At 52.9% G+C, this 14687-nt stretch overlaps 1 protein-coding gene across 4 annotated transcripts in view; it reads left to right on the top strand.

Moving 5' to 3' along the window:
• Positions 1–14322, top strand: part of LOC127200383 (keratin, type I cytoskeletal 17) — a 142425-nt gene extending 128103 nt beyond the window's left edge. The window contains exons 1-9 of one of the 4 annotated variants that reach the window (XM_051158593.1): positions 345–733; positions 10641–10772; positions 11548–11630; positions 11759–11915; positions 12476–12637; positions 12743–12868; positions 13059–13279; positions 13676–13701; positions 14184–14322. In XM_051158593.1, coding sequence (XP_051014550.1) covers positions 434–733; positions 10641–10772; positions 11548–11630; positions 11759–11915; positions 12476–12637; positions 12743–12868; positions 13059–13279; positions 13676–13701; positions 14184–14296 — 1320 coding nt within the window. In that variant the 5' untranslated portion in view covers positions 345–433 and the 3' untranslated portion in view covers positions 14297–14322. Of the gene's footprint in view, positions 1–344; positions 863–3212; positions 3296–3511; positions 3669–3944; positions 4107–4217; positions 4344–4473; positions 4761–10194; positions 10773–11547; positions 11631–11758; positions 11916–12475; positions 12638–12742; positions 12869–13058; positions 13280–13675; positions 13702–14183 lie in introns of those variants that run through there. The other 3 variants (XM_051158592.1, XM_051158591.1, XM_051158595.1) reach the window with 3 other exon arrangements.
• Positions 14323–14687: the final 365 nt, after the last annotated feature.

Raw genomic sequence — 14687 nt, 5'->3', positions numbered from 1 at the left:
AGGGTGTGATTTCTGAGAGTGTCAAATTCTTGGAGGTCTAAAACAGCCAGGGTGATACAGTCACTCCGGAAGTCAGAGCTGTCTAAGCCTGTGTAGTAGGGGGCTGAAGTTCGAGCCAGACTAGGGGCGTGCTGTGTTGGCAGTAGCTTTGGAGTGGGCTGGGGTGGGGCAGCTCCTGGGAGGACTGCGCCCTCTGGCTCCCCTGAGGGGAGAGGTAGGGGCAGAGTCGTCGGGAATTGACCAATGAGGAAAGCGCCCATATTTGTACTAGAGAGTTTGCTAATTCCTGATACCCGCCCCTGCATCCATCCCCCTCCCGCCCAGCCCAGGACATAAAAAGTCTCAGGTAAGGGCTTTGTCACTCTTCCGGCGTCCAGCAGCTCTCAGACCTGCGTCTGTCCGTTGTCTCTCTACTCCGCTCTTCCTCTTCACCATGACTTCCTATAGCTATCGCCAGTCCTCAGCCACCTCTTCCTATGGGGGCATGGGCAGCGGTTCCGTGCGCTTTGGGTCCGGCGGCGTTTTCCGCGCACCCAGCATCCACGGGGGCTCAGGCGGTCGCGGCGTGTCCGTGTCCTCTGCCCGCTTCGTGTCCTCTTCCTCCGGGAGCTATGGCGGAGGCTACGGTGGAAGTTTTGGTGGGACCCTGGCTGTGTCCGACGGTCTGCTGGCTGGCAACGAGAAGATCACCATGCAGAACCTCAATGATCGCCTCGCCTCCTACCTGGACAAGGTGCGCGCCCTAGAGGAGGCCAACGGCGAGCTGGAGGTGAAGATCCGGGACTGGTACCAGAAGCAGGGTCCCGGCCCCTCCCGCGATTACAGCCACTACTTCAAGACCATCGAGGACTTGCGGGACAAGGTGGGTAGCAGCTGGGCCCTTAGAGGTGCACCTGTTAGGGTTGTGCGGCAGGGCGGGGAGGCTGTGGAAACCCAGCCCGCGGGGCAGGTGGGCAAGCCCGTTACAGCAACGCAAGATCCGGCAGGGTGGGGCAGAAAGGCTGGGCTGGCAGGTAAGTGGGTGGGACCTTCAGAGAAGGCGGTGGGGACCTGTTAGGAGAGAGGGTCAGGACTAACGAAAGAGAGAGCAATTCGACACAGCTGTAGTCTACCCAGAGATGAAGACACCGAGCCTCAGCCTCTGCTTGGTGGCTGAAAGATCTAAGTCTGTGGCCTCAGGGTTCACCTGAGCCAGAGACACTTCGGAGCCTTCAGCGTTTTTTTTTAAACTCTGGTTTTCTTCATAGCAGGCGCCCTCCCACTCCTCTCCAGCCCAGGGGACCACCCAGGCTCACAAGGAGCTATGGGAAGAATGTAAAAGAACTGGGGGCTGCATAGCAATCCTCGTCTTTAAAAAAAAAAAAAAAATTCCAGTCAGGCATGGTAGCTCAGGCCTGTACTCCCAGAATCAGGGAAGCAGAGGATAGAGAATGAGTTCATAGCCCTAGTCAGCTACACAGGCTAGTTGGGAATACATGAGTCTCCCCATCCCACCCTGTCCCCCTCCCAAGCACAAACAAACAAACAAACAAACACAAGCAAACAACCCCTCCCCCCACTAGTAGAGAGGGAGGTAGAGGTGGTGACCTCCTGCTTATGTACACTTCTTCCCTGAGGTACCAGGTACGGAGAAGGCAGCCTGCAAGTCTCTCTGGGTCCCAACAGGCTGGCTGGGTGGGGCATAGTCTTCACTCCCAGTGAAGAGCTATGTCTTGAGAGACCAGTGTGGCATTTCACAGCTCCCTCCCCACAAGTTCTCCCAACATGCAGTTCTCCAGAGCATTTTCCAGTGCTGTGCGAACCTTGCACGGAGCTGGGCGCAGATCTAGAGATGCCAGCAAATGGCTAGAGTGTCTTTTAACACGGTGGTGTGCCTCTGGAATCCTAGGGCAGCACACATCCTCTTTCTCCTGCCTTGTCCCTTGCACCCTCCCACACCCCGACAGCAGACATATCTAGAAGCAGTTCTTACTACACTGTGAATGATTTCTGATTTTTATATTCTTCTCTGTTTTCTTCAAACCGCCCCCCCCACCCCATATCTATGTAGCTGAGTGTGGTGGCTTATGCCTATAATCCAGCATTAGAAAACTGAGGCAGGAGGATGATGACATTAATGCCAGCTGAGCTACATAGTGAGACTGTCTCAAAATGTCAAACCGGAGAAAACCAAATCAACCAAAACAAACAAAACAAAACAAAACAAAACAAAAACCCATAAAAGCAACAACAAAAAAATTCATGCAAGTGACTGCATGGTGACACAATGAATTGCCGTGACCTAATCTTTGAGAAATACTGAGCTCAGGAACTTAAATTGGTGGTAGGACTGGGTGATTTGAACGAACCCCTCAGATCAGAGAGCCTTCAGATTGGGTATACTCAGGGTTTCCAGTTGTGTTCAGTGTGGTGCTGACCTGGAGTGACACTGGGTGACTATGAAGGTAAGCCTCAGGTGCCTGCTGCACTATTGGTGCCTGAAGGCAGAATATGCTTTAAGTGTAGGATGCAGACAGGGATAAGTGATTACTTTTTTAAAAAATTATTTATTTTTTATTTTATGTGCATTGGTGCTTTGTCTGCATGCATATCTGTGTAAGGATGTCAGATTCCCTGGAATTGGAGTTGCAGACAGTTGTGAGCTGCCATGTGGGTGCTGGGAATTGGACGTGGGTCCTCTGGAAGAGCAGCCAGTGCTTTTAAATGCTGAGTCATCTCTCCAGCCCCTGGGAAAAGCGATTCGCCCTCCCCTTCCCCCACCCTCCCCCGCCAGACAGGGTTTCTCTGTGTAGCACTGGCTGTCCTGGGCTGGCTTTGTAGACCAGGCTGACCTTGAACTTACAGAGATCTGCCTGCCTCTGCCTCCCAAAGGCTGGGCACCACCAAGGCCTGGCTGGATAAGTGATTCTTAAGGACTTTCTGCTTCATGTTTATAGGCCTCTTTCGGAGCATTTAGGGTTTTTACCTGCACAGGTCTTAGACATGTCCTTCTGGAAGTGCCTCTTTGCCTGCCTCCCTTCAGCCAAGCTCTTGTACAGTGTGTCCCACTACAGCTGTGGGGCAGTGGATCTATGCCAAAGCTTCCAGAGAGCAGGGTAGTACCTAGGGAGCAGGGCCTATTCATTCGGTTTTCTCTCCTTCTCTGAGAAGAAAGTGGATAGGCTGTTCTGGTTTGCCAAACTGGTGCAAACTGCCCGCCCCTTCCCTTCCAGATTCTTGGTGCCACCATTGAAAACTCCAAGATTGTCCTACAGATTGACAATGCCCGCCTTGCTGCAGATGACTTTCGCACTAAGTAAGTGTCACTGCTTTAGGGGCTGTGGAAACCCCAGGCAGTAGGATGGGCGGGATTCCAGTCCTTTGTAGTGCTCACTATAGCTGCAGCCCAGGCCTGGTCTGGCCTGGGCCCTTATCCATTTGAAGCAAACCCCCCACAGGCTCCTAAACCCTAGGGGAGTTGGCAGAGGCACAGAGCCAGCACCAGCCTGACCACAACTATTTCCTTGGAAAGGTTTGAGACGGAGCAGGCCCTGCGCATGAGTGTGGAGGCCGACATCAATGGGCTGCGCCGGGTCCTGGACGAGCTGACCCTGGCCAGGACCGACCTGGAGATGCAGATCGAGAGCCTGAAGGAAGAGCTGGCCTACCTGAAGAAGAACCACGAGGAGGTGGGGTCAAGCTGGGTCCTCTGTCCACCTTGTCCCAGAACTGAGGGACATCATTCTCGTGGACTCACTTGGACCATTAGTGTGCCCCTGGCTTGTGATCGCGCCTCTCACAATCTGTGCAGGGCACTGATGACCAACCACATCTACTCTCCCGTGCTGGCTCCTAGACCTGCACCTCCAAACCAGTCCTCTTTGGCTCAGGCCTTGGGGGAGTAACCTGGCCCAGGGCCAGCATGTTTCGGTCTTGACATGCCCGCTTCTGTGATGTCTTCGCAGGAAATTAGTGCCCTGAGGAGCCAGGTGGGTGGCCAGGTCAGTGTGGAGGTGGATTCCGCTCCAGGAATCGACCTAGCCAAGATCCTGAGTGACATGAGAAGTCAATATGAGGTCATGGCTGAGAAGAACCGGAAGGATGCTGAAACCTGGTTCATTACCCAGGTATGCCGAAAATGTTGGTATCCCGTGAGGGTGGAGAGGAGAGAAGACCCCGAATCCCCCCACCCCAAAGATATACCTTGTTTATTTTCTCCCGGGCTTGTCTTGTTACAGACTGAGGAGCTGAACAGGACAGTCGCTGGCCACACTGAGCAGCTTCAGATCAACAAGACGGAGGTCACGGACCTGCGACGTACCCTCCAGGGCCTTGAGATTGAGCTGCAGTCCCAGCTGAGCATGGTACGTGTCCCCACCCTATGGGCTGCACAAGTGTGCCCTTGCAAACCTCAGGTAGCTCGGCCGGTGGCTGTGCCTGTGTTCAGGAACCTGCCTTGGCTGAGTCACATCCCCCTTTCCCTCCCCCCCTCAGAAAGCGGCCCTGGAAGGCACGCTGGCAGAGACAGAGGCCCGCTACGGAGCCCGGCTGTCACAGATCCAGACTGTGATCAGCAGCATTGAAATCCAGCTGAGCAATGTGCGTGCAGACACAGAGCGCCAGAACCAGGAGTATCAGCAGCTCATGGACATCAAGTCCAGGCTGGAGCAGGAGATCGCCACCTACCGCAGCCTGCTCGAGGGACAGGAAGACCACTACAACAACCTGCCCACCCCCCAGGCCATCTGAGCTGATCTGGGGCTCCTGCCCTGCTACTGGCCAGACTCCCCTGTGGGCGGGGGGGGGGGGGAAACGACTGGGGTGATATGTTTACTCCACCTCTTGACTCCTCAATAAAACTTTCCTCTGAGGAAGAAGGATGTTTGCTTTTCTTTTTTTCCAGCCCATGGAGGGACGGGTCATGGCTTAGCCCCTGTTTTATTTGAGCCAAAGTCCACCCTGTCCCAGGACAGGGAGTAGGAACAAGAGCACACTGTTATAGGGGTGGCAATTTCCATTCATATAGGTCATTTATCTAATCTGTTCTTTAGAACAATTTTGTTTCCACGTCAGAGAGCTAAAGTAGGGCTTAGAGAGGTCCAATGGTTGGTTGCATATATATCTTCTATAATACACAGCAAAAGTGAGGTGTGTGTGTGTGTGTGTGTGTGTGTGTGTGTAGAGGCCAGAGGTTAACATTAAGTAATCACTCCTCCCTTCTTTTGAGACGCAGTCTCTCACTGAACCTATGGCTTATTGACTTCTCTGCGTGGTCTGGCTAGTGAGCTCCAGGGACCCATGTGGCCTCATCGTGTTGAGATAGCAGAAGTGCAGAGCCACACCTGGCTTAAGAATTGTTTTTTCTTTTTATACTAATCTGTTTACTTAGTGTGTGTAGGTTCATGTGCACAAGATGCGAAGGTTAGAAGACATCTCTTAGGAGTCAGTTCTCTCTTTCCACCCACGTATGTATTCTGGGGGATCTAACTCAGGTCACCAGGCCTGGTGGCACACTGCTTCACCCATGAAGTCATCTTGTGGCCCCACACCAGCCTTTCATTTGGGTGCTGTGGATTGGAACTCAGGTCCCCATGTTTGTACAGTAAACATTTCACTGCGGGAGCCCTCTCTCCAGCCTTAAAAGTGGGATTTGAAACACTCTCAGACTTGGTTTCTTTCCGTTGTACTCCCTTGGGTTGAGGTGTGTGGAGGAAATGAACTAAGGTTGAACACCTACTATGTACCATTAATAAAGCAACCCTGAAGGTCAGATGAACTGCATTTTATACAGCAGGAATGGATTAAAAAAGTGAAATCCTTGGTTGAGCCATACCCAGCTCTACAGCACAATCAGAGGTGGTATCGAAGCTGTACAGGCCTTAGGCACTGTGACCCAGGTGGTCTCCTAGAGTTGACATCATTTTTCCTAGTCTGGCTCCATGTGAAGGCTCAGGGAAGGGACCTCCTGAGGTGTTTTGTCCTGATACTTTACTTAACCCACACTGGGACTTTGGGGTTTAGACATTCTGTTCGAAGCAAGGCTGGACAGGGTGTCCTTGTCGGTATATGTTGGTGTGCAGGTACCAACACATTGGTTACGCAGCAGCCCTTTGTAAGCCCATTAACACTCCCCATCTCCTACCTGGGCCCAGTGCCTGGAATGGGTCTGGGCTGTGACCTAGACCTCCCATACAGGCCCCCCCAACCTGGCTTGTCTGGAGCTTGCCAGGAACCCACAAAGGAACAAAGTCGCAGCTTCCTGGTACAGCTCTGTGGCCCGGTAGGTATGGTGACCTGCGTTTTACAGTTCAGCTGCCAAGAGCTGAGGCCAACTCAAGGTTAAGTAAGGGACCCATAACTCAAGATCTTGGCTGCAGAATGCTGACTTTCATGACAGTTGGCAGGGGCCTGTGGGGGGAGGGGAAGAGTGATGAACCCTTGTCTTACTCAGTAACCCATCTGAGGCCTTTTAGGGAAGCACGCAGAATATTGTTGCCCGTGCCATGATTCTTGCCACACCCTGAAGGAGGCGCTCTTTCCTTTCCTCCTTCCTTCTTTTTTTCCTTTCCCCAGGTGTCTCCATACCTTAGCTTGCTCCAAATCATAAAGCTGATTATAAAAGTGTGGTTCCTGAGCCCCGATCTTTCCTGCGCTGCCCACCCCCCCCCCCCAGCCTCCTCCTCTGTCTTGCTACACTCTCTGTCTTCTTCCATCACTGAAATTCTCAGGAGGATTTGGAACTGGGGGCAGAGGGCAGGCCACACCCCAGCCTCAGACTGTCCCTGCCTATCAAAGCCTCCCTTGTCACAACTGAAACCCTCCCTCTGCCGCAGGGGCCCCTGGAATGTGACTGTGGGGCGGGGGTGTGGGTCCACACAGGTGTGGCAGGTGACAGGGTCACCAGCACCGGAGGCTGCAGGTTGGGGTGTGGGACGAAGCATTTCTTTGTATGTGCAGGGTGGAAAGGCTTTGCTGTTTCAGCCTCAGAGCTGTTTATGGGGAGATCTGGGGCTGGAGAAGGGGCTGAGAATAGAGCTGGGTCTTTCCATCACAGCTGCCATTATGGCCACCGCTCCAATTTGCAACATATTTCCCATCAGCCACCTTGCTTGGTCTATGCATCGTTTATGCCTATGTATGGAGTTATTTTCCCTTTTCTGGAATAGACTGAAGTGTAGAAGGAGCTCAACAACAACAACAAACAACAACAACAACAACAACAACAACAACAACAACAACAACAACAAAATACAAAACCCCAAACCCAGAAAGGTAGGATTGTAAGGTCAGAGGTTGAACACTCTATCCCTGGAACCAATCTGGGGTGAGGAAAGGTGTGAATGGGTGTTAGTGTTTAGATAGCTTCCTTCCTCATGTGCCATCTGGGTGAGTGATTATTATGGTTCCGGGGCTGGGCCCTAGCAATTCATTTTGCTCCAGGATCAAGTCTCAGAGAGAACCCAGTTAGTGCTTCCCCACCGTGCAGCGAGGTCTCATCTCAAGGAGGGAGGGGCTTGTTCCAGAGACATTTTCCAACTACTGTGGGCAAAAAGGCCAGAAGCAGGCGCATCATCTCTCTAGCCTGCCGATGAAGAAGCCCCAAACCTAACCCAGATATGTGATCACGGTAGCTGTTTACACTGATCAGACCCTCCCTCCCTCTTTCCTCCCTCCCTCTCCCTCCCTTCATCCCTTCCCCTTTCCTTTCTTCCCTTCCTTTCATGTGTGCAAATAGATGAAGGCCAGAGTTCTTCTTCAATCTCTTCCCATCTTCCTTTTTGAGAGAGAGTCTTTCACAGAGATGGGTGTGGGTGGGTGTGGGGGGCTCTCTGATCAGGCTAGACTAGCTGGCCAGTGATCCCCAAGGGTCTACTTCTCCATCCCCAATCTCCAACCTGGGCTGGGGTTCCAAGCCTGTAACACCATGCCTGCTTTTACATGGGTATTGGGGATCCAGACTCAGGTTCTTATGCTTGTGCAGAGAATACTATATTGACTGAGCCATCTCCTCAAACCCCAGATTTAGAGACTTTTTTGAACTGGGATGGAGAGGAAGGCAGGGCCGCTCCTGGCCTGGACCAGAGAGTGGAAGGAAATCCACCCCAGGGGCTGCTAGCGGAGAGTCAGGGTGCAGTAGGGAGCTGGCAGGAGTCCAGTTCACCCTCACCCTGGGGTGATGGAAGATTAATTGTTCTCTGTGTTAATTGCTGGGGCCGCCATGTCTGCTGAGGCTTTAATGAGCTCTGACTGATCTGGGTTTGATTATTTTTATTTGGAAGGAAAAGACAATATCCTCTCACCCATAAGACAATACTATACTGTCTGAAGCCAGCACCAGGATGCCTGGCTTGCTGTGAAGATGGCGAGGAGCCTTCTCCCTGGGGCCTCTAGTTCTCCTTTTAACCCAGTTCAGACAACAGGAAAGTTTTCTGTGTCTTGTCTGGGTGGGTGGGTGGGGTTCACAAGACCATTACAGCCCTGACAATTCCCTTTTCGGCTAGGCCATCTTGTGTTCATAGCGCCACCCCTTTGAGTCCTAATTTCATTCCTTCTGCAACTTGGGCCATTGCTAAGCTCTGTGTCATGGGATTAGAGGAGACTGCGGATGCAAAAGTACTTTGTCAATCATGAAAGTGTGGGGCAGAAGTAGAGGATTATCCTGTGTTACATAAAAAAGAAGGGCTGTCTGATGGCCAGCTGGAGCTGCTGAGCCTCAGCACGTGGCAAGCCCGAGGACAGAGTTCTTCCTGGAGGGCTTCTCAGGAGGTTCAGGCGTTGCCGGACTTGCAGCCATCACTCCCCTCAGATGGATGATGGACTGACTGGGGGGGAGTCAGGATGGCAATTTTGAGCCTCAGCACTTCCCATGAAGTGAGTGTTCTCTATCACAAAGAAGCTGAGCCTTAAAAAGCGGCATGTGCTGAGTTTTACGGGAGCCATTGATACCGATGGGCAATTAAACACAGGCCCAAGGCATGCTGGAGCCCCATCTACTTTCTCATGTTGCAGCCTCCATTGGGAGCCCTCCTCTGGGCTTTCTCCAGTCTGGGTGGCATTGCCCACAGTGCCAATTAAGCTGGCAGCAGAGGGCCCTCCTGAATGTGAGGCTGACCTTTCTGGCCTCAGTATTACATGTGCCTGATTCCTTGGCCTCTGAACTCTGGTGCTTTCCACCTGCTTGCCAGCGCCGGCCTCCTCTCCCTGCTCCTGCCTCCACCTTCCTCTTAGTACTCAGGCAGGCCAGAACCTCTAATTCAGCCCCTCCTCCAGCTGGCAGCAGTTGACAAGGCAAGTGGGGGTTAATCTGGGCCTGCTAAGCAGCGACATGTTTCTTGCCTGAGAAGGCGGGGGCTTTCTGGAAATTGCCTGCATCTTATCTGCAGAGGTTTTTGCCTCAACGTGTCTTGGGAGCAAGCAAAGGTTTAGTGACATGTACAGTTGGCAGGTGACAGGGTTATCAATCAGACTTCTGTCAGCTTGAACCTTCTGGGCTTTTGTGAGCTAGCCAGGCCATGGGCTGGGGGGGTGTGTACTGAAAAGGTCGGGGGGGCACTTCTGAATTGGAGTGGTGGTGGTGGGCTGAGGAGAGGAGAAGAGAACATTCCCAGGCATCAGGGATAGGACAGAGGGACAGATATTGGCTTTTCTGGTCATCTCCTTTGGAACTTGACTCAGGATTCCCTCTTTTGTCTTCAGCCTGCCCTGTGGACACCTGTATTCTGTATTCTCATTGCTCGGGACTTCCGTGCACAGGCCCTAGAATAGAGAGCACAGAGCAGAAATAGGAGAAACTGAGAGCAGGGAGCTGCCTACCTCTGGGTGAGGCTCACACGCTGCCTGGCCCCTGGCCGTGGGGGGACAGAGCCGGTCTGGCTGCTCTAACGGGATGGGACACAAGAAGCCTTGGGAGCCGTGCTATGGGCGAGAGTTTGCTCTCCTGGAGAGAGAAACAAACCTGTAATCCAAGTGTTAAAACTATAGCCTAGGGCCAAAACCCTATTAATTCTGAATCATCTCTTTTGTTGCATTAAGAAAGAGAAAAAAAAAAAAAAAAAAAAAAAGGGAAAAGAAAAACTCCCCACAAGTGAGCCCTGTGGAGGTGTGCAGGCAGCTGTGTTTGTCTGGAAGGCAAAGGAGTTGGCTCCACTCAGGGGGAGGAGGCGAGGCCCCCACCCCTCCTCCAAAGGGTATATAAGGAGTCCCAGGCTAGGGGTAACAGCACTGAGGTCTGGTTTCAGCCCAGCTCAGAAGCTCCTGCTAGAGTCTTTCCAGCTTGCTTGGGACGTGAAGGCACAGGCTGCCTGACCATGGCCACGACATTCTTGCAAACTTCTTCCACCTTTGGAGGCAGCTCTGCCCGAGGGGGTTCCCTTCGTGCTGGTGGAGGGAGTCTCTATGGGGGTGGTGTGAGCCGAAGCATCTCTGCTTCTTCTGCTAGATTTGTCTCCTCGGGAGCAGGAGGGGGTTACGGGGGTGGCATGAGTTGTGGCTTTGGTGCTGGTGCTGGGAGTGGTTTCGCTGGAGGTTTTGGTGGGGGTTTTGGTGGGGGTTTTGGCGGTGGCTTTGGTGACTTTGGTGGTGGCGATGGAGGTCTTCTCTCTGGCAATGAGAAGATCACTATGCAGAACCTCAATGACCGCCTGGCCACCTACCTGGACAAGGTGCGCGCCCTGGAGGAGGCCAACACAGAGCTGGAGGTGAAGATCCGAGACTGGTACCAGAAACAGAGCCCAGCCAGTCCAGAACGGGACTACACCCATTACTTTAAGACCATGGAAGAGATCCGGGACAAAGTAAGTCTGTCAAACAGAGGGAAACAGGTGGCTGGTGCCCGGGACACAACTGTAACATCAACATTACTGCTGACTGAGAGAAATCCTTTCCTGCTGTGTGTCCTCAGCAAGGTCAGGATATACCTGCTTTCCAGACACTTGTGGGCGCACATCTGCTCCTCTTGGCAGTGCTGAGGGAGGAAGTGGCCTTGGGAATCTGATTTGGATTCATGGGGTTGCAAATGAGAGAGCAATTCCTTTTCTTTGACCCACAAAATCTGCAAGGATTTTGGTAAATGCTTGCTTTAACTTTTTGGCCTGCGTGCTGTTCAGGTGCAGCCTCTTGAGCCCTAAATGCCAGGACCGTCTGCCTCAGCCCTTAAGGATGTCTTTATTGCTAGAAGCGTTGTTGGATCTTAAGGGATCAGGGAACTCATTATAGGCTGTGCCACCCCCTCGCTTTCCCTTTTACTAACTGGGTTTATTTTTCTTAGCTGCAAATGCTTTCATTAGCTGGTGTCCAAGTTCTCAATGGGTTCCGGAGACCAAGGGCTCTGTCAAGGCATGCAGGAGGCAGCCACTGTGAGCTGTGCCCAAGTAGGCTGGTATAGTGTATCTCTGAGGAGCCCTTACCAGACAGAGCCAGCTCTATCCATTGCAGCACTGCCTTGGCTAGCCACGTCCCATAGGCAATTGCAGGCAATGCTGCCTCCTTAGTTTTCTATGCCTTGAAGGTGTCACAGGGATGGTAGCATGGGTCAGCAAGCCCTTAGATACAACTCTCTGTCTCCCACAGATACTGGCTGCCACCATTGACAACTCGCGTGTTATCCTGGAGATTGACAATGCCAGACTGGCAGCGGATGATTTCAGGCTCAAGTGTGTTCCCACTGTTTTGCCCCTTTCCATAGCACACCCACCCCCCCTTTCTCCAGCTTACCTCTTCTCTAACTCAGAAACCTGGGCCCCCTTACCTCACCTGACTATGGCTCCTTTCCTCTCCCCAGGTATGAGAATGAGCTGGCCCTGCGCCAGAGTGTGGAGGCCGACATCAACGGGCTGCGCCGGGTGCTGGACGAGCTGACCCTGGCCAGGACTGACCTGGAGATGCAGATCGAGAGCCTGAATGAGGAGCTGGCCTACCTGAAGAAGAACCACGAGGAGGTGACAGCAGGGCAGGGTGGTGGGAAGAAGAACAGGACCGCTGGTCTTTTGTCATAGTCTGTGAGGGCTTAGTGGCTCAGAAATGCATCCCAGGGGCACCGTGGGGGAGGGGGGTGCTATTCTTTGGTAATTTGGACCCAGGACCAGGTGTAAATTACAAGGTTGCTTGGTGTCCCGGGCTTTATTGTCTCAAGGTCCTTGTTTTATAGGACCCAGAATAAGAGAGATCCTCAGGGCTGAGGGGTGTACATGATCTAGTGGGGAACAAAGATGGAGTGGCTTAATGTGCTAAGGTCACACAGTGAGTTAAACTCAGAGTCAGAGATAGCCCTTAGGGCTTCACATTCTTAAGTCAGTTTTTTTTTTCCCCCCGAGACAGGGTTTCTCTGTGTAGCCTTGGCTGTCCTGGACTCGCTTTGTAGACCAGGCTGGCCTCGAACTCACAGCGATTCGCCTGCCTCTGCCTCCTGAGTGCTGGGATTAAAGGCGTGCACCACCACTGCCTGGCTCTTAAGTTCATCTTACAGCCTTGTCTCTAAATGACCTCCCCCACCTTGCAGGAGATGAAAGAGTTCAACAGTCAGCTGGCCGGCCAGGTCAATGTGGAAATGGATGCAGCACCCGGGGTGGACCTGACCCGCATGCTGGCGGATATGAGGGAGCAGTATGAGGCCATTGCGGAGAAAAACCGGCGGGATGCAGAGGCCTGGTTCTTTAGTAAGGTAGGTCTGACCATAAATCCCCCAGCCCTGCTCTACCCTTCCTCCCGATGCCGTAGGTCTCTGAGGAGGCCCATGAGGCTCATGGTTCTCACCTGTGACTTGCAGACTGAAGAGCTCAACAAGGAGGTAGCCTCCAACACAGAAATGATCCAGAGCAGCAAGACGGAAATCACAGACCTGAGACGCACCATGCAGGGGCTGGAGATTGAGCTGCAGTCCCAGCTCAGCATGGTACGGTGACTCCTGCCTATTGGGTGATACATGTAACCCATCTCCCAGGCTGGTAAAGCCTCACCCGACCCCCCCTCCCCAGCCCCCAGAAAATGGTCACTCTGGGCACGCCATCCTATCCTTCTTACCCCTCTACCTTCAGGGGATGACCTTCTAGTCTGACGGGTCTATGACTCTGTTGCCCTACTAGAAAGCCGGGCTGGAGAACTCTCTGGCAGAGGTGGAGTGCCGCTACGCCACACAGCTGCAGCAGATCCAGGGGCTCATTAGCAGCTTGGAGACCCAGCTGAGCGAGCTCCGCAGCGAGATGGAGTGCCAGAACCAGGAGTACAACATGCTGCTGGACATCAAGACCCGGCTGGAGCAGGAGATCGCCACCTACCGCAGCCTGCTCGAGGGCCAGGATGCTAAGTAGGTGCAGAGGTGCAAGGAGAGACAGGAGGGGGACAAAATGGGCTGGGATCCAGGACTATGGAAAAAGGAAAGCAGGGCATCCCAAGAGCTGTGTGGTTGAGTGGAGAGAGACCCGGAGAGTCTGGAGTCTGCGTTTTGGTGTGTGGCTGTTATTTTGTGTGGCTCCTGTCCACGCTCTAGACCCGTGCTTCTCCTGTAAGTGATGGACAGGGCCGTTATGACAGCTCCGAGTCTGTTTGGGATGGCAGGCCCCATGGACTGGGTCACCAGATGTCCTAGGCCCCTAGAAAAGTCATGGGTCTGCAGAGATCTCCTCAGCTGTCTACCAGGGGTTCCCTTAGTGAGACTAGAACTTTTTTCCTTGGCTAACACTTGCTGTCCCTTCTCTTTCAGGATGGCTAATATTGGTGTCAGGGAAGGTAAGAGATGGTAAAGCCCTTCAGTGTGGGTGGGAGCAGGTTATTAGGGTTGCCATTTTTCTTACAGTGGGGAGGAGAGAGGAAGTGACAAATATCCCAGTAGGGCAGGGTACGCCCATTTCAGGATATACCCTTTCTCCATTGGACCCTGGGTGGGACTGAGATCAGAAGTTTCCTGAGGACATTCCAGCCTATGCAAGCCTTGTCCAGGGCTTGTCTTTCTACCTGATCTTACCTTCATGCTGTTATGACACAACTCTCACAGTCACTGCTGTTCACGCACAGGTTAACAGGCCCTGTATCATTCACTGTTGGGATCCCTGAGGGTGCCAGCTCTCACCAGGCCTCCTGGCAGCTCCAGAGGGATTGATTGGCCAGTGGCTATTCTCAGGGGGTGCTGCCCATTTTCCCAGAGCCTAAAGCCAGCTTCTGGAGGTCCCCCTGCACCCCCCGACACTGAAGCCTGCTCTATGTATCTGCAGCTTCCATGGGAGGTGCTGGTGGCAGTGGTAGCAGCAGCAGCAGCAATTTCCACATCAGTGTGGAGGAATCAGTGGATGGAAAGGTGGTTTCTTCTCGTAAGAGAGAAATCTAAGAATCTGGCGCAGGATAAAAGACCCTTCCACCTCCCTCGCCCCCAGCTCCCAGCCCTCCTCCCTTTCCTCATCCCCCCTTCCCACCCATCGTTCCTCCTGCACTGAGAGAGGTTTGGAAAGGCAGCTCATGCCTTCAGAGAGTCTCTCTGTTTCCCAGTTGTGTGCTCTGCATATTCTCCCGGTTGTAGCTTTCCCTGCTTCCTTATAAGTGTGGAGGTGCACGAAGCCACTGACCTTTGTGTGGTGTCTGTTCCTTCAATAAAGAATCACTTTTCTTTTCACAAATGCCTCTTGGTCATGTGTCTAGAGGGTTTTTTTTTTTTTTTTTTTGTGGCATCTGGTTCTGAGGAGGTCACTGTTCTGACACCTCTATGGTTTTGTTTTTGTTTT

The sequence above is a fragment of the Acomys russatus genome, chromosome 16, assembly GCF_903995435.1.
Source record: "Acomys russatus chromosome 16, mAcoRus1.1, whole genome shotgun sequence".
Taxonomy (NCBI): Eukaryota; Metazoa; Chordata; class Mammalia; order Rodentia; family Muridae; genus Acomys; species Acomys russatus.
The sequence above is the reverse complement of the archived record's forward strand: the minus strand, read 5'-3'. Positions and strand labels throughout refer to the sequence as shown.